Consider the following 19,756-nt stretch of genomic DNA (forward strand, 5'->3'; position numbering starts at 1 on the left):
TGCATTAAAAAAATCAACTCACATCTTTGCTTTTTATGTAACAGAATTCCTTGCTCCACCTACTTTTACCAAATTTGCAAATAGATTGAATTTGTATATAGTAGTTTCCTGGTTTGTTACAACTTATCTTCACTTCGGAAAGGAGTTCGTCGTTTTTGTAACTCATGAGAACGTTTTCTAACTCAATGAAACATATTGTGGAATCATCATCTAGCTTATAACGGAGGCAATACTTTGAAATTTCGTATTTCACTGCTTTCCATTTTACAATAACACTCTCCTGTCTGAGTGATACCTGCAAAGAAAAAAATGCTTTTAATTTACAATGGTATTTTGTGTCACAAAAGAAATTATATGACTCCATAAGCAAATGGTTATTTTGCTTTATCAGGACCTATGAGTTGAGGTTAAATCTTGAGAGGTTATATTAGGTATTTAGCGAGTAATTTATCGTTTGCATTAAATAAAAGAACTCAGAAAAGTTTAAAAATTTCATATACATTTCTTACATAATCTGCAAAAATAAAGATAATTAGATAAAATTTCATTTTAAACCATAAAACTAATAACTCAATAACTAATAGCAAATTAATCTTTTTCTTTTTTAAGTTGCGTAAATGCTCCCTATTCACCAAGTACAAGAGGTAAGCGAAAAAAAAAATTTCTCTCAAGATTTTATTGGTCATTTATGTTAATCTGTTACTTTAACTTGTTCATAATCGAGTTACGTTCGTCAATTTGTTCAACATTCAACAGTCAAATAAATATGCAAGAGAAAAAGTGCTTTTTTTATCCTCTAAAAAAAGTTTCCAAAGAACATATTGTGAGACATTGGTGTGAGCTTTTAAACTTATGGGTTAGTTGCAGAGCCGGTTTAAGGATTTTTTTTTGTATATGCGAGATCAAGGTTTGACGCCCCTTATTATAAAAAAAAGTGTAATCATTTAAAACTCTAAAAAGTATTTTTAGGGTTTCATATTTTTTTAAGTTTTTAAATAATAAGATGAGTATTTTTGTATGTGATTGTTTCTTAAAAATTAAATGAACAATCAAATATATTTTAGCAGAGTAGGTTATATAAATAAACCAATAAATTTTCATGCCAGTTGTAATAAAAAAATCAAAATACAATGGTATGCGTATCATTAACTTATTATAAAATGTGTTTTCGGTATACTTTTTATGAACAAATAAATAACCCTAACAGTACATTTTTTAGGTAGATTAATAATACAAAGTGACATAAAATAATAAACATCGTAAAATAACTTTTATAGACAATGTAAATAGCAAATCTAACATTGTATTGAATAATAATTTTAAACAGTTGTAAAGCCTTTAACACACACAACCCATTTAGAAACTTTTAGAAACAAACTTTTCTTGCCATAACTTTAGCAAAGTCTTTTAGAAATGAATCGGTTCAATCGTATTTAGAACCTGGTGTTCAATTGCTTATGTGGCCATTCCACTAAGGCGGTCCTGAGAAAAAGTCAATCGAAGGTAACTTTTGATAATTTTCAATTTAGAAAAACTTCTATCTCCACTGGCCACTGACACGGGGAGGGTAAGCAAAGTTCTCAGTGCTACATACACATTGGGAAAGATGTCAATCAAGCGTTTTTTTGAAAATAAGACAATGTTGTTTTGGGGCAGCTATCGTTTGGCAACATTGGAGCTAAAATTACAATTTCACAAAACAACTCATTCCTATTGATGTCACTCTTGCCATCTGCTGTCAAAATGGATTGCAGGTTTTTGCATTTTTCTTTAATTGCATATGCTTCACATTTGTCTATTTTTTTCAAGTTATAGAGGAATTCGAAATGTTTGCTGTGATTTTTCATCAGTTCAAATCTTTCTGACAATGAATTATTAAATATTATTTTTAACTTTTACTTTTTTAAATCCAAATTAAAACTTAAAAAAAAAAACGAAAAAAAAAAACGTTAGCTACGCCAGCGCGGCGCCTCAGGAAAGCCGGCGCCCTATGCGACCGCATAATTCGCATAGCCCTTGCACCGGCCCTGTTTAGCTGTAATATTTAAAGTAAAGAAAAAAGTAGAAAAACCAATTGTCGTAAAAACCATTTCAAAAATATTTTTCGTTAAGATTTTCAAGAAGAAAAGGCTATTTTAGTTTCAGAACGGTCTTCAAAACCTGGGTTGTTATTTTTTTTAATGATTTACATCTTGAATGATCTCCGAATTGTCAAATATCTTGAAACCATTTCCGCGACATGACTTATTATCATAAGATTAGCGACATGAAAATAAATTGTGATTAAAGAAAGAGTAAATACATATATATATATATATATATATATATATATATATATATATATATATATATATATATATATATATATATATTCAATTGAAGTTTGTGTTTAAGGGCGCATAAACTTTTCAACAAGTTATTAGAAGGCAATTCATCTAACACATGACGAACTTGTGGGTTAATCCACTTTAAAATTGTAATATTTGGTTTTAATTGCACATTGCGTTCAGACTTTTGTACTTACTCTAATTTGTAACACCCGTGTAACATTCAGGGCCAAACTGGATCAGGTATTTGATATAGATATAGATTCTATCAGGTATTTTATATAAGTTATACATAACTTTATTCTTTATCTCTATAACTTTTTTCTTTATGTTTATGTACATTTTATTACTTCTTATTTGTGTATATATGTATATATGTATGTGTATGTGAAAACATTATAATAACTATTTGACTTATAAATTAACTCTTTTAAAAGTCTGTTTTATAAATGTTATTTATAAATTTTTGTAAAGTTCTTTTTCTATAAAATAAACAATTTGATAACCTTAAGAGTCTTTATATACTCAGATATATATTATTTTTTCCCAATCGTTATGATCAATACCAATTTCATTCATTTCTTACTCTTTATTGTAAAGTTTTAAATCAATATAAGTTACGCCACGTTTGAAATAAACCTTAGTGAGTGACGAACTGGAAATAGCAAATCTGCTTTTTTGACCATCTAAGGTATAAAGAAGCAGCTAATCAATACCCTTTCGTTACGAAAATATATGTTGCAAGTGAATATTGCTTTGATGAGTGAAATTTTTATCACACGAAATACAATGAGGACGTGGAAAAAGCATTTTAAAAGTAATTTTGTTGTATTTATGTTTCTAAATTGAATATATTGAACATCGTTTAATAGTTTTACATTCCTTTCCAATTAGCAACCTCGCGTATACATTAAAACATTCACTCGAAATCTAATCATTGCTAGCAATCACAACCTGTACTTCGTACTAATAATCTTAAGTATATCAGGTTTTATATATAATTGTACTTAAAAAACTTTGTCGTTCAGATTGAATTGCTATTACTTAATAACTTAATTAAGCTAGTGCATGCTGCATTCCCATGTTTCTGGATATAAAAAATATAACAATTTTTACATATGTTATGTTTGTGTCATTTGCATTGCCTTTTTACTTACCGATGTAATTTGCGGAGTATCTAACTCAACGGTTTTCAGGTGAACTGTTTCTGTGAGTAAAAATTCTCTGTTTCTGTCATCTATCCCCAGTATTTTGAAAGAATATTCCGTCCCAAACAAAAGTTGATCAAATTCAAAAGTGTTTTCCTGTTTAGAAACATTTATCCTCCTCCATTCAACTTCTGTTGTAGATTCTTTGAAGTTCACAAGGTAGCATTCCAAAAAGCTATCTGGGTGTTTCCAAGTTAACCTCACAACTCTACCATCCATTACAGTTGCATTGAGACTGCCTAAGGGTTTAACTGGAACGGATTTTACGGCTCCATCAACCATTTCGTTAACAGCACTTTCTTTCATGCAATCTTCTATTTCAAACGTTTTGTCTTTTGAGATGAACCTGTTTTCATCATCATTAAAATTCATTCCAGTTAATTTCCGCTGTTTCAAGATTTTGTTAAACCTTAATTTTGGTTTGCAAAGGAAACCGTTTGTTCGGCGATCGAAAAACAAGGATAAGTTTGCAACGAGTCTTTTAAAGAATATGGAGTGTAAACTGTTTTAGTTCCTATAAAAGATAAAAAAAATATATATATTGTTGCTATAATATAGTAAACGATCGGTTTACTATATTACTCTTTGCTTATCATTTTGTTCTCCGCAGTGAAAATTCAAACTCAAGTATTTTAAAAGTCCAACTTTTAAAAGTTATAAAACTGCTCTTTTTAAATGTTTACTTTATGTAGTGGGTTTTTAGAATGAGGGTTATGTTTGATATAAAAAGATATGTTAGAGTTGTATTAGGAAAGAACTTGTAATTGTTAAAGAAAAAATATATTTTATTTTCCATGAAGTCAAGCGTAATATGGTTTTGTTTTTTTTCATTTTATTTTAATATTCATTAGAATAATTTGCAGATTTTAAAAAGGCAACGCTTATTGCAGGGATTCCAAGTTCACTGCTTATCTTTTTAGAATTTTTTATTGCATTGTGAAGTTATGTGATACATGATAGTTTTAGTTACTAAAGTCTCGTCTAGCGATTATTACACATTAGTGTTCAAGCAAGCTTGCATTCCAGAAACGCAATCCGGTATTTGTTTTCCATTAAGTCAGTCATGCGTTATAAGATTACTTTTTCTTCATTTTGCTTATTAAGTTTGTTAGAATTGTTAGTAGATTTTAAAAAAGAAACGCCTTTTGTAGGGATTCCAAGTTCAGTGCTTCCGTAGCAAGCTTACCTTGCTCTCTTGTTTATCATTTGTTAATGCATCTTGATGTTTTATGATACATGGTAGTTTAGCTACTTAAGTCTCGTCTTTTCAAGCAGTCGTTAGTGTTCGCACTAGCTTGCTTTGCAGAAACGCATTTCGGTATTTAACAAGTCATGCTTCCAGTTTATGTGCTATCCGTTGCAAAATTGGATAATCAGTCTGGAGATTTTGATACTTATATCATCTGTTTGTAACTGTTGTCAAAGGTTGGGCAATCGTTGATATTTTTTTGACTACTGAAAGAGAAAGTTCTTTTCAAAACGTTTCATGAAACAACACTTTAATGGGTGTTCCTCCTTCTGCGAAAAAAGTTTTCCGAAGAAAGTGCCATAAGTTTAGTTCATCAACCTAATTTGAAAAATTTCATCATGTTGTCATATTTTTGTATACAACAAGCTTTGCACCGTTTGAAAGTAAACTGGTTTTGCTATCAGATTTCAACTTTTTTTCATCAAAAATATATTAGCATTGAAGCACAAAAATATCGGCTGTTCGGCGGTCGGTAAGACCCATAACATTTTGGCGGTCGTAAAGTGAACCAAAATGAATTATTCTCTGATGGACTGATTGAAAAAAAATCGCCAAATTAGCCATTTCTCACAATCAGCTATTAGGGCAAACAAACTTGAATTAGTCTCTCTTCCAAATGAGTATAGAGCCTAAACTTCTTTAGTTTCTAAAATGATACGAAAAATAATCTTGTTGTTTTGATATTGAATTATTTTCCGTTTTTGTATTGTTCTGTTTTAAATTCAAGCTCAAGTAACTTAAAGAAGATCAGACTTTTTAAAAGTTTCAGCTGCATACCATCAAATATTTAAAGTTGTTCAAATCTTGATAAAAAATTTAAGTTTAAAGATTTAAATCAAAAGAAAATACATTGTAACATAAAATTCATCACAATGTTATAATAATCCATACCTTGCCTGTCTAGTTTAGAAGTCATTCTATTTGAGAAAACTCTTTATAATTGGTCAATTCAAAACATTATGACTTGGAAAATACTGATGTAAAACCCACGAAGTATTTTACTATTGTTTAAGACATGTGATTTAAGGTATTCATATTTAGACTTTATGATTATTTAAGAGCGTTAATATCTTTCACAAGGTTTTGATGAAACATTTTTAAATAATATCATTTACAACTTTTTAGAGCTTAAAAGTTCTATAAAGAGAGATTGAAGCAAAACATTAACACTTTATGATATCATTCCCTCAAAATTACTAAAATAAAAAGTTCTTGAAGGTTAAATGTGGTTTGCGTTACGGTTTCTCAAGAAATAAAAAAGTCAATGACATTATATCGCAAAGTTCAAAAGCATTAACGATCCCAAAATTAGTTTAAACATATTAAAAAAAAAAAAGTCCATACAGTCTGAAAAATGATGAAATCCAGCATGATAAGTTGAGCATGTTTCCAGTTCAGCATCTTTATCATTAAACTTTTTAATGATGCAACTTCTGACATAAGACTTAAGAATTTAGCAAAGGCATGATTGTAGATTTATCCAACGAATCAAGTTAGTATGAATTTCCATTATGCGTTGTTAAACTTTTCAAAACATCAATAGTTTCTAGAGTACAATTATTTCTCTCTTAAAGAAGACTCGGAATATTTTGAATCAGTTCTAATAGTTTCAAATGTGTGACAACAGACAAAGGAAATTAAATAAAGTTCTAAATCTAACAAAATCCCATTTTTTTGTTCGGACGTTTTTTTCGAAAACTACAATGTTCCGTTTTAAATTCAAGAAAAAATAAATTAAAGAAGATCTGACTTTTTAAAAGTTAGAGCTGCATGCAACCGAATATTTAAAAATAATCAACTCTTGAAAAAAAAGGTAAACATTGAAAGAAAACACATTGCAATACAAAATGCATCACAATTAATAACTTTATATAATTCCTTACATTTCCTGTCTAGTTTAATATATTCAAAGCAATTCTGTTGTAGAATAATCTATATATAATTGGTCAACAAAACATGTGAATTCTAAATATGTGAATTATGAAATTAGAAGTACATTATTTCTCCAGGTTTTGATGAAATACTATCATTTACAATGTTTTATCATTGCTTTAAAAACTATCATTTAAAACGTTTCAGGGCTGAAATGTTCAAAAAAGAGAGATTAGAAAAAATATTATAACTTCATAAAATCACTCCCTAGAAAGAACTAAAAGAAACTATTCTTGAAAGTTGAATATGATTTGCATTACTGTTTCTCAAGAACTTATTAAGTCAATGACATTAATTTGTAAAGTTTAAAAACATTTAAGATCGTAAAACTAGTTAAAACAATTTAAAAAAGAGAAAAAAAAATCTGAACAGCTTGATATATTATAAAATCCAGCATGATAATACGGAGATGTTTCCAATTCAACATCTTTATTATTGAACTGTTTGGTGGTGCAACATCTGACATTAGACATTAGCATTTAGCAAAGACTAAGTTATGGATTTATCCCCGCAAATCAAGATAAGTATGAATGTCCAATTTTGCGTTTCTAGTTTTTCCAAAATATCAATAGTTTCTTGGGTACATTTATTTCGCTTCTAAAGAACACTCAAAAAGTTTTGAATCAGTTGTTGAAGTTTCAAATGTGTGACAACAGAACAAGGAAATTAAAAAAGTTTCTAGGTGAAACAGAGTCTCTTTTTTTTGTTTGGACGTTTTTTTACAAAAAATGCGATCATTCAAACAACTCATGATTTTTTGAATCAGTAAAATATTCCCAGCAAACTTGCCTTTTTTGTAAATTACTTTTTGCTAACAAATAATTACAAGTTTTGTGGACATTTTTTCTTCTCTATCAGTATAAAATTTCAATCTTTTACGTCATTTTTTGAATTCATGGAGTAGCAGTTTTATTTTATTGCGAAATTGACCTAGGTTCTTTGAACCAAATTCTGTCTCATAGACAATTCTTCTAGAATTATCCCGAAACCCATTACTTGGGTGACAATCAAACACGATATCAGCTTTTATGACAAAAATAATGCTTTGCTCATCGAGGTATGAAAATAAGCAATTTGCATATTTGATATCACTTTGTATGGTCAAAAAAGATATTTATTATCATAGCTATGCTTTAATATAAGCGTAGTGAGTTCTCTCATAAAACACTCTTCCGAAGCTTTTAAAACTTCTGTTGGAAAATGGCACTCAGATTATGCTACTTTACCTCAAAAATTGCGGCTGGTTGATTTTACACAGTCTATGGAGTTTGTTCAACAGTACACGAGTTGAAGGTCCAATACCCCTAAATGTTGCATTTGCTAATAAATTTGATTTTACTTTTTTTCACTTTCTTTTCTTTCATTTAAAAACTTTTTTTTTTTTATTCCTGATATATAGAGTTAATAGAAGTTGACTTTCATAAAGAGACTTAAAAGAAGGATTATTGGAGACTCATACGCATAATTCAATTGTTTTGCTTAATAAAATCATTTTGCATCTTTGAATGAGGCGACAAAATTTATTATAAAGATACTTATAAAAATTTATTATAAAGATACTTACCCTAAACATTCATACTTAAAATATTTTTTTCAAACTCGGATTTGTTTCCACTTTAAGCCAGAACTTGTGCAACCAAAAAAAAAAAAAAACTGAGCTATCTTAGAATGCTATAAAGGAACAATATTTCTTTCATATTGGTATTGTGCCACTTATGTTGACTGTTGCACCACAATAGATCTAGTGCAATATAACGCTATCGAGCACACACATCTGCAAGAAGTGCATTTGCGGTACAGAAAGAGACAAAAAAGTAGTGCGTACTGGAGAACAAATGGAAGTTTCAGATTGACTAACCAGATCTAGTTTGAAGATAAAGTTTGATAAAAACGGAATCTTTTTATTGAAATGGCAAAGCAAGAACATATCAATACCAATTATGGCAATACTGCAAGAGGAGCTTTTCGTAATGATGAAATCTTCCCAAACATTATTAGGAAAATGCTTAGAGCAGTTGGCTCTGAATTTCAATCCACAGAATGAGGGCCAACCATGTAGTGTGATAAAAAATGAATTAAGCTTCTATTTTCTCAAAACATAACAAATGCTAAAAGAATTCACTCCAAATTTAACGGCATTTTGCCAGCTTTGAAGCCAATTTTCTATAAGGTTATCCTAAAAGTTAAGCTTTTAGTCAGAGAGTAAATTAAAATTGTAACAGATAATGTCTTTAAGTTAAAAAATGGGCATCGCAAGTAAAGCAGTGACAATATATTGAAAACCCAGTTATAAATGTAATTAATTACAACTAAACGCTTAAAGTATTTAACTAAATTTAAGTATAACCGTAAAATAATAGAATGTCTTTTGATCTAAAAGTTCATATTCACTTCTTTCTTTATCATTTTATGTAACAGTACCAGCAATGTGGACAAGTGACGTTTTAGCTTCTTCAGCAATAGAAAATTCCAGATCTTGCATGTTATCAAGAATTTCACAACAGTCTTCAGATCATTTTTATTGGCATAAAGCACATTTATGACCAAATTCCACATCAAGATTGCTATTGTCTACGTTTAATTTCAAAAGTAAAAATGAGTTTTGATATGCAATTTTTCTATAGTCTGTTGAACCTTGAGGAAGTATACTTTATTCTTTATCTAGGTGATCTGATGTAAATTGACTAATAGGAGCATAAAATCGAGTGGTGTTAAGTAAATGTCTACAAAAACCCATCAAGCCATAAGTAGTTTGATGTATACAAGTAGCAGTATCTTTAAAAAGCTGTTTAATACATTTGCCTTGTGGTCATGTCATTTTACATGCTATATTACAAATCATTTCTTAAACACTTTTCATATGCTTTTAATGGTGTATATATTTTGTCTCCAGTTGGTTTTGGTCCCATGACTTAAATATGTTGCATTGTTACTTCTTTTTTATTGTCCATTTTTAAATGGACAATAAAAAAATCTTAAAATTTCGAAGTATGTTTTCAAATTGTTGTCAACAGTTATCATTCGATTGTTTGTTAAACTAGAAATATTACATTTAACTCCTTCATAAATTATTTCAAAGCTAAGATTTTCATAAACCCATTACAGTTGATATTTTTGGGGATAGTGCCCTTCGCGCTAACCCGAAAAAGCCACCTATATGGGGTTATAGGGGACACATGTAGGTGTCCAGAAATGGGAGTTTTGAAATCCATCTATTACGTCCGAGAAAAAGAAAAAATCAATTTTAAGTTAAAAATTTCCCAATTTTTTTATTGTTTCAATTATTTACTAAACAAGCGATAAAATTGAAATGGGTCATTGGAACTTCATGAAATTTTATGGTGTCGTACCTATATAGTATAAAATTTCGTGCAGATATCTTGCTTGGTTATAAAGTTATAGGCCAAAACGTTTTGCAAAATCACACTTTTTGACAGTGTTGGTACCAAAAGTTTTTAGTTTTGGTAAAAAAGCTTTGTCTGATTGCCCTGAATTTTTGTATGTATACTCTATAGGCAATAGGCAACAACTTTTATAATTAGAGTTTTGGAATTAGACCATTTGCTAAAAAACTGTGGCTACAAAATCATTTCGAGCCCCAAAATTTCCTTATAAAATTGGTAAATCAATTTTCAATGAAAACGACCAACTGAGGGGTCCATTTTGCATTTTTGACTACCCTGAGCACCAATCAATATAAAAAATTATAGAGTCTATTGAAAAATATCAAAAAATTGCAACTTTTAGGTCAGTTTTTAGATTTTCATAAAATAGGCCTTTTTCGTGTACATTTTCTATGCATTAGTATAGGTTGTAAATGGAAAAGCAATAAGTAATCATGGCTCTTTTCGCATGAAAAACTAAAAAATAAAATTAGATTGTAAAATATAATGGAATGCATGTACACATAACACAAATTGGGGATTTTGCCCATAAGTTAATTTTAAGACTTCCTCTTCAAATACCTTGGGGCTTTAGTAAAGGTTCAAAGCTGACAAAAACTTTTTGATGCAATAAAACTTGAATTTTAATCAGGTAAAACGCCTGAAATAGTTGAAATGAAGAGTTGAAGAAAACTCAAATATTAGAGGTGAAAGCTTTTAACTCAAAAATTTTATTTTCTTCTTTTAGTTCTAAAATAAGCTGCACAATTTTAGAATTACAAAATGTGGCATTTTTGGCATAGTAAGACTATTAAAGGTGCTTGCTGCTGTAGTCCACAAGGCAGTTTTGAAGTCTAAGAGCGTATTCTGGATGAGATGGGAGTCGTTTGTATTGTTGCTAATGATGAGAAAAGTCTTGACGAGCTGCTTCAACTACCTGTTTGCTGTAAATTCCAAGTGGTGACATGTGGCGGTTCACAAAGTCTTCGATGTGGTGAAATACCATATGAATCTTGGGTGTAGCACTAGCATTCGGGATGGCAAGGTATGAGTCATGAAATTGTTGGATTTTGTCCAAAAAGTCATCCTCAAGGTCTGATCCAAAGCAGCTTTTCACTACAGCATCAAACTTCCTGAGCGCTTCGATGAATCCAAAAACTTGGAAAGCCGACTCAGCTTCTACCAACTGTTGAAGCCTATCCAAATTCCGAAGAAGTGTGCGACAATTGTTTCCTTCAAATATGCCTCCATGATAGGGGCTCAGTTTCATGTTAAGAGAAGTTGGCCATTTTTCGGCATTGGGCCATATCTTTTTTCATCATCTGAAAAATGTGGTTAACAACTCTAAGCAAAAGATGCAATTCCGGTGGAAGCAAAATGTCCATAATGAGAGTATCATCGGCTCCACTGAGGATAGGTGGATGGACAATATTGCCGGTGTATTTTGCCTAGGCAAGAATGCTCCCTGCTCAAGAAGCTTTTATAGCTCTCTCTAAGTGACCCAAGTGTTCTCAAGGCTCTAGCCTTCTCTAGATTTGTGAAATCAAAGCTACACCAAGAGCAAGGATGAGAGCTTGAGTGAGCTTGAAGCCCACAGAGAATGTTGGCCAGTTTCAAGTCACAAGCAACAATGGCCTTCACTCTATCGAGTTGAATGAGCGACCAAGTTTGGCGGACATTCTCATAAGTCTCGGGAAGCTCTTCTGCAACTGCCACGAGCATCTGGCGCTTTACACCCGTATCTTTTGCAAGCCTGTCAGTCAAGAGACGCTTTTGAGGTGGGGACTCTTTTGTGGCTCTGTCGATGACTCCCAAACAAAACTTCAGATATCCCTTGTCATCATCAATTCCGATTTTTATAGTTCGCTCAATTGAAACATTTCGAGATGTGCTGATTGTGCCGATAGGGTCAGTGATGTTTTTACAGTGGGCAACAGTGTGATCTGAACCAGTCTTACCTTTTGCATCAGAAGCCTTTACATTTTAGTGGGTAAAAAAATCCCTTAGTTTTCGACCAGTAGCCAGAAAATGTTTGTTGAAATTCGGCTTAACAAGCTTTGTGCCTGAAGTCTAGTTTACTACTCTAGCCAATTTCATCATTCCCACATTAGATAAACCTGTGTTGAGCTGAACATTGACCATGTCTTGTGTCTTCAAAGCAGGAGAGATGGTTTTTGGTATAGTTCCACTTGGCCCTGTAATTACAAATTGGCTAATGAAACATTTTTCCAATTACTAAATTATTAAGGAGAAAAATGCTTCTTAAATAAAAACATTTGTCGTGTCAATGTAACATTACTTGAGGTATTCATTATTAAATGAAACATCTGGAGTCACAGGAAGAGGTGGTCCTCCAGATGGTTTTGATAGCCTTACAGTGCCTTTTGGTGAAGCTGTTTTGCTTGCAATCACCTTTGCAGCAATATGTTCTGCAACTTTCTCATATTGAGCAGCTAGTTCTTTGAGGTTTTCACGAAATGTGGATTGGTTGCAATTGTGTGGAAAGCCTTTTCCGATGGGACTCAGACAATCTTTGCAGCGCACAGTGGTCCCTTTCTCATCAGCACAAGAAACATACAGCGGATGTTTCTCATTCAGCTTTAGACGCCCAATCCTGCAGATGAGACAGTCACAGTTTTCGCCAATTGTTTCCAATCTGACACGGATAGACTTGAAGTCATACAGTGATGGTAGAACAACTTCTTTGCCTTCATCTCGCTTCTTCATGATTGTCCGGCATGTATCACATATTCCTTGAGGCACTCTTGCATTACCCAAGTCAAAGTTGATGTCATAGATTTTTAACAAACGCTTCGCTTGGAATGAAGTTATTTGCCTGGTGCACTTTTTAAGGCAAGTTAGACTGACAATTTTTCTGTTCTCCTCGTGACCACTTGTATGATTTGGCATTGTGAGAAATTGCTTAGTCTCCTGTAAATGCAACAGTATTCAAATAGTTTTATGAGTCTTGAAATTTAAACTCTTAGTTGTGCAAATGGAAAAAAGTTAAAAAAAAAAACAGGCAAAAGTTTGTAGACTTATAAGCCAAAATGAAATTGATGTTATTGACAATATATGCAATTGAAACGAATTGAAACTTTACCTGTATGCAGAAATATGGACGGTCACAAAAGTGAGGGTGAACCTTTTATTTGGAGATTAGTCTAAAATTTAGGCAATGCTTTGTCACAAAATTTAAAATAACTTAATTCAATTTCAGACCTTTAAAATATATTTATTAGGATTAAAATAGTTTTGATATAAAATCAAACTATTTTCATATCTATTCTCCCTTTAGTTCATATACCCACTTGTCATCTTACAGTATTTTATATAGTATAGTTTGCATATGAGTATAGTGCACACTCAACTTTTTTAACAATAAATATGGAATACATCTATTAAATAAATATTATTTTTAAAGTGTGCACCTTTTTCTTTGATATCATTTTTTTGTAATAAAAGTGCGAACTATACTCAATAAAATACAATACTTTTTACCACTTCCTACTTTTTCCGCTGAAAAACATTTCCATCTTAAACATTATTGACCAAAAACTTTCCTCAGAAGTTGAAAATGTAAAAAAAGAATCTTACCTTGATAATTGTAGTTTTGTTGAAGAAAGAAATTAATTCCAAATGCAATAAAATGCAAGTTTTGAAAACAATAACAAGTGATTTTTTTATGGATTAACCTGTAAAATCCGCTTAAACAAAAAATAGGGAATGCCGTACATTTCTTTTTTCGGTAAAAGTTGTCAAAAACTACCCGTCAGATTTCAACCAAAGTTTACACGAATGTTCCTTAGTCTATTGCTCACATTGAGTTCAATGTTTTACTCGATAACTCAATTTTTACGGCCTCTGTAATGCTTTTTCTGAATGCAATTCATACGAACATAATGAAAAAGCGAATTACTTAAAAAATATACCATTTTAAAATCTACTTATTTTGCTAAACCCCCCAAGTTTTGTTATGTGTACATGCATTTCAAAATATTTTACATAGATAACTGCTCAGGGTAGCAAATACTTCAAAAATTTTCCCCAGAGTTGGTCATTTCACTCAAAAATTGAATAATCTATATTATGAGGAGATTTTGTGGCTTTAAATGATTTTGTGGCCACAGTTTTTCAGCAATGGTCCTAATTCCAAAACAATGTTAATAAAACTTGTTGCTTATAACCTGTAGAGTATGCACATAGAAATTCAGGGCAATCAGACAAAGCTTTTTTACCAAAACTAAAAACTTTTGGTACCAACACTGTCAAAAAGTGTGATTTTGCAAAACGTTTTGGCCTATAACTTTATAACCAAGCAAGATATCTGCATGGAATTTTATAAATTGATAGTCATACTATATAGGTACAACACCATAAAATTTCATGAAGTTCCAATGACCCATTTCAATTTTATGGCTTGTTTAGTAAATAATTGAAACAATAAAAAAATTGGGAAATTTTCAACTTAAAATTGATTTTTTTTCTCTCGGACGTAATAGATGGATTTCAGAACTCCCATTTCTGGACACCTACATGTGTCCACTATCACCCCATATAGGTGGCTTTTTTTGGGTTAGCGCGAAGGGCACTATCCCCAAAAATATCAACTGTGCCATCATTGAATTCATTTCTAATGCCAATTAAAGATCTTATGGTAAATCTTTGTGTTGGACCGGCAATTTTATCATGATAGTGCTTAAACCCCAACTTCTAGTGAAACAGCAATTTACAATTCAATATTCAAAGAGGCAAGTTCAAAGAGTAGAAGAAATTAATGTGAATTTTCAGGGAGAGCCATGGCCCCAGCAGTTTAATGACAACCGCATAGAAAAGGGTGAATATTGGGTAGTAGATCTTAATGTAGAAACCAAAGTTCAAACAGGCGCACAGTGTTTAAAGGAGCTGAATTTGTCGTTTTAATATTCTCCACTGTACTTGATAAATACAAGTTGAATGCAGATAAACATTTTTGGAGAATACTGTAACTAAGCCATAACTTTTCAATGCCTTTGTTACTTTCTAGACATGAAAACTGTTTTTTGATTGACGATGAGCTTGGTGATAACTAGGTACTATCGGTATCTTGACTTTTAAAAATGATCAGGACTAATAACATAAAAAAAAAATCCTGAATAAACTTCACGAGGCCAAGAATCTCATTCAATATTCCCCAAAAATCATCCCGAAAAACTTTTCGCGTCTAAACTTTACAAAATGATGACAACTCCCATTTATATATAGACTTTTAAAAAGGTTGACATTTTGAAGGCTTAGGCTATAAAAACGTTCAAAACTTTATATGACTTTTGTTCTTGTTAATCAAAAGTTGGAAGCGTTCTTTAATTCCCTCATTTTCTTGTTCATGCAAACATTCTTTTCTATGTCTTTAGTTCTAGAACTAGTCCTTTTTTTCATAAAACATTGGCCACTAGATGATATTCTTTTAAAAAATTATAGAGACAGGAATAGAACGAAGTATATTCGACAACCTGCTTAGGTTAGGTCAGAGAAAAGGTTAATAATACCAATTTAAGGTGTTGAATTGTTGTGTCTTTTTCATGTTCCTAATCCACATATCACACTCTTTGTGTAACTTTTTTTTTAAGAAGTGCGTTTTCAATACAAGCATGCCTGCATCTTCCTCACTAAGTTAAAACCATTAACGTCACAATGTTAAGTTACATAATACATCTTCACGAAAGTATTAGAAAAATAAATCAAATACAATCAAAAGTGCAATCAAAAAATATGAGCTAATACTTAAACTTTAAAGTTTAGTTAAAATTAAATCTTACATATTACCCATTTGAAAATAACGCTTTAAGAACTAATCATTGATGAAACAATGACGAACACTATATCAGTAAGATTACGAACATTTTTTGTGTTAAAGTCATTTTTGAAGATTAAAATTATTTTGTTTCTGATTTAAACAAATCATGTCTTCAAAATTAAATTGAAAAGGTTCTAACATAAGTTCTACAAAAGTATGGATTTTGTGCAGTTAATGCTTTTCAAATGATTTTCGAAAACAAAAAGGAAGACAAGAAAAAAGGATGTTTTGATCAACCAAAAACTTTCTCTCATGCGACTGTATTTAATTAAAAAATAAAACAAAAAAATCTGATCAACTTTTGCATTAACTTTTAAAAAGTAAATAAACATCAATGTGTTACTTCTGTTAGGTTATTTAAGGTTAAAATATTATTTTAAAAATAACGAATTTAAACACAAAAATTCTTTTGCCCAACAAATATCGCATCCAAACGGAAAAAAAAACAATCGAATTAAGAGAACTTTTTGGTCAACAGAATCTTCATAAAATAAGCAAGTTGCAAAATAGTTTAAATTAATAATGATAAAAGGAAATGTTACTTACATTTAAAAACTCCTAAAGTTGATGAAAGCGTTAATACGCCAACCATCCAATCATATTGAAATTATCAAAAATTGCATTTTATGAAAGGTGTATATTAGTTTTATTAGTTTCATACCAAGACTATTTAAAATGAAAATCCTTTAACTAAGTTGCATTTGAGGTTAGAGCAGAATGCATTCATTTTAAACAATACAAAGATAATAACTATTTTAAATGAGTAAAATAAATTCGTTTAAACTAATCTTCGTTATTGTTCATAGTTAATTACATCCCTTTAGTTTATGAAACTTTTTTCATATGACATAGATGTTTAGATCGTGAAACTTAAGTAATGTACTCACAGTTGGTTTTTTTTTTTTCTTTACTTTTATTGTTATTATTTTAAAACAACACTTAGTTAAAATCTCATAGCCGGTAAAGGGTGTTATGGTTTCTGCCAATTTTGTTCTTAGATATTTTGATATGCATAAAAGCGAGTCAAGAACTAGACTTATAAGAAGTAGAGTTAGTTGGAAAAGATTGTTTACAAAAAAAAAAATTTTTTTAAGTTCCACCATTGATCCATTTAATATTTATGCACTCAACATAATGTGTTTAAAAGATGATTAACGAAGTGAGCTTAATAACGTGACAATCACATAAAACTACACGTGAATTTATTTATTAGACCTTCACATTACAGCAAATGAAAAATAAGTTCATATTTATCTCACCATGAAGTTATAAACTAAACTTGATTTTGAGCAATCTATCTGCATCTTGGCGAGTTAGCCATTAAATCTGTAGTTTAAGTTGGATTGTACGTTTTATATATTGTTTCATGAATGGTTCCTTCATGGAATCTGAAGCCAACTGCATATTTGAATTTTCAAGGTAGCTGACGACAACTCCCCCGCAATAAACAGTTTTCAATTCAAAAAAAGAAAACTTTTAATAAATAATCTTTACTTTTAAAAACCTTCGTTCTCCTTTTTTTGGCTCTGTTTTTCAACGATCTCTAATTCTTCCCAGTGGGCACCCTATGTCAAACCGACGTCGGGTTTACGTTGGGTTTTCATCGGCGATGTCAAGCGACTTATTACGTTGTTATAACCGACTTATTACGTTGTTATACCAACGTTGTCCTAACATCGTGCCATGTCTTTTGCCATAAATACGACGTATCTCAACATAATTTTATTATTTAACAAAATTAACATAACTTTATTATATTTTCATGTACTGGAAGTTTGAATACCGGAAAATAACTTTATCTACCATTAAAAAACAGATTTTATACCCCAAACATCTTACTGGAAAAAAGTAGTAACCGTAGGCCGCAGGTTTCCCTAATTCCGAACAGTCCCTAGTTACAAACAGCTTTAGTTCACTTATTGTTGCATCTTTTATTTTTGTCAGATTTTTAAAAGGAAAACTGATAAGTAATTTGAAAGACAAGGGTAATGAGAATATGAAAAAATATTTTCAAAATATATATATTGATTGGATTAAATTTTTTAATTGCAAGTAAAACACTTTTTAAAACCCTGAAAAACCAACAATATAAATTCAACTTAAAAAAAAAAAAGACGAAGATGAAGAATTTGATGGTGATTATTTATCTGAAAAAAAAAAAGTCAAAAATTAGCAATACTTTGTAAGATATCTTAAAAACAGTACTTTTCTGCATAATTAAAACGTTTCCAAATTTCCGAACAGTTTTTGGAATGCACTTTTTTTTTGCAAAAGTTAGCATTTTTACGTGCAAGTAGTTAACAACAATATTTAACAATATTATTTTAACGACATTAACTAAACGACAAAACATTTTTTGGGATTTGATATGGGATTTGATATGGGACTTTGAATTAGGAACACGTGTTCCTAAATCAAAACAAAAGCTTTACTTTTTAAATTTAAAAATTAACAACCCAGTAAACATCGAACAGTTGGTAAGTAATTTAAAAACTCAATTTATTTTTTGTTTAAATGTAAGTTATTTTTAAGTTTTTTTTAAGCTCTTATACGTATGCTTTGCAAATCCAGAATTACATTAACTGGTTAGCAGTTTTAAAAATATGTGCATATGATAACCGAGAGCAATTAGCTTATCGGTTCAAGACAAACTTCTATATGCTCTTTAAAAATCATATAGCTGAATACTAATAAATCATGGTTTACATTGGCAATTAATGTCTTTAGTTAACAATAAAATACAGCATTAATAAGTTCAAGCCACCAAGGGAGAACATAATATCTTACAAATTCACAACTAATGACAACACTGGTAATTGTCATAAAGTACTAACATATTATATTCTTTCTTAGTGTTGTAAACATATTTTTGTAAATATAAAAATACGGTTGACTTTAATAGACAAAAAATTTACATAACTAGTAATACTTACTTAGTAAGCACTTTAACACAAAATGATAAAATTGCAACTTAATCTTGCCCATTCCAGTAGCTATCATCTTACTTGAAGATCCGTTTAGATTACATATAACGCTATAATTTTTGGAAAACATGGCTCCCAACACACTTTGTATGTATTTTGGACGTTCAACTTTACTGCCAATAGAACGCAGATATTCGACCTAAAAACAAATAATGCTACATATTACAACTTTTTTTATTTAAAATATTTTTTCAAAGGTAAATGAAAATGTAATGCGGTATAATATAACTAAGGTATTATTAAATTACCTTTGATAAATTACAATTATAAGACTTATAAAAAAACTTATCTTTGATCTTATAAAATAATAGTTACCAGTTTAAACGCAACCTGTAGACTGCTAGAAACATTATAATATAAAAAATAATTTCAAATTTTATATTTAAACTTTTCATTGGAAGGCCAGGGGGAACAACAATGTCTTCATTATCCAAAAAACTTTGAACTTCTAAAAAATTATTTTTTTTGCTCCAGTTCTGTTAATCTTAACTCCAAAGCTGCCAACTTCTCTATAAACATACATAAATAATTAAATAATATTTCATTGCATTTGAATCTTATTGGAAAACTGGTTTCAAAAACACTATCTAGTTATTAAATTGAAGACATACACGGATGAAGGTGTTATGGAACACAAATATTTGGAGCTAAAGTTTTAAACATTCATGTTATTTATCCCTGTAGATGAATTGATTGCTGTAAAAATTCTAGCACATTTTTGTGCTGTGTTATTAAAGTCACGGAAAAGAGCGTTGTTTAAAACCTTTATCTGCATAAAAAAGTAGAAATGTGTATTTTTGTAACATGAAATATGTATTTTTTTAAAGCCTTCATCCA

General features: G+C 30.5%; 1 protein-coding gene and 1 long non-coding RNA gene across 4 annotated transcripts in view; one reads left to right on the top strand and one right to left on the bottom strand.

Moving 5' to 3' along the window:
* LOC149878146 (interferon-induced very large GTPase 1-like) overlaps window positions 1-16,674 on the bottom strand; it is a 28,345-nt gene extending 11,671 nt beyond the window's left edge. Inside the window, exons 1-4 of one of the 3 annotated variants that reach the window (XM_090072842.1) lie at window positions 16,482-16,612; window positions 6,129-6,330; window positions 3,485-4,049; window positions 23-295 (exon numbers count right to left, since the gene is read on the bottom strand). In XM_090072842.1, coding sequence (XP_089928968.1) covers window positions 23-295; window positions 3,485-3,907 — 696 coding nt within the window. In that variant the 5' untranslated portion in view covers window positions 3,908-4,049; window positions 6,129-6,330; window positions 16,482-16,612. Of the gene's footprint in view, window positions 1-22; window positions 296-3,484; window positions 4,050-6,128; window positions 6,331-16,481 lie in introns of all 3 variants that reach the window. The other 2 variants (XM_090072841.1, XM_090072843.1) reach the window with 2 other exon arrangements.
* On the top strand, window positions 8,089-16,617 carry LOC149878147 (uncharacterized). Its single transcript, XR_016447593.1, has 2 exons — window positions 8,089-9,839; window positions 14,796-16,617. It is a non-coding gene; the product is annotated as an uncharacterized LOC149878147 (long non-coding RNA).
* Window positions 16,675-19,756: the final 3,082 nt, after the last annotated feature.

This window comes from Hydra viridissima, unplaced genomic scaffold (assembly GCF_058129835.1).
Source record: "Hydra viridissima isolate aposymbiotic clone 2 unplaced genomic scaffold, HvirCarnegie_v1 scaffold_15, whole genome shotgun sequence".
Taxonomy (NCBI): Eukaryota; Metazoa; Cnidaria; class Hydrozoa; order Anthoathecata; family Hydridae; genus Hydra; species Hydra viridissima.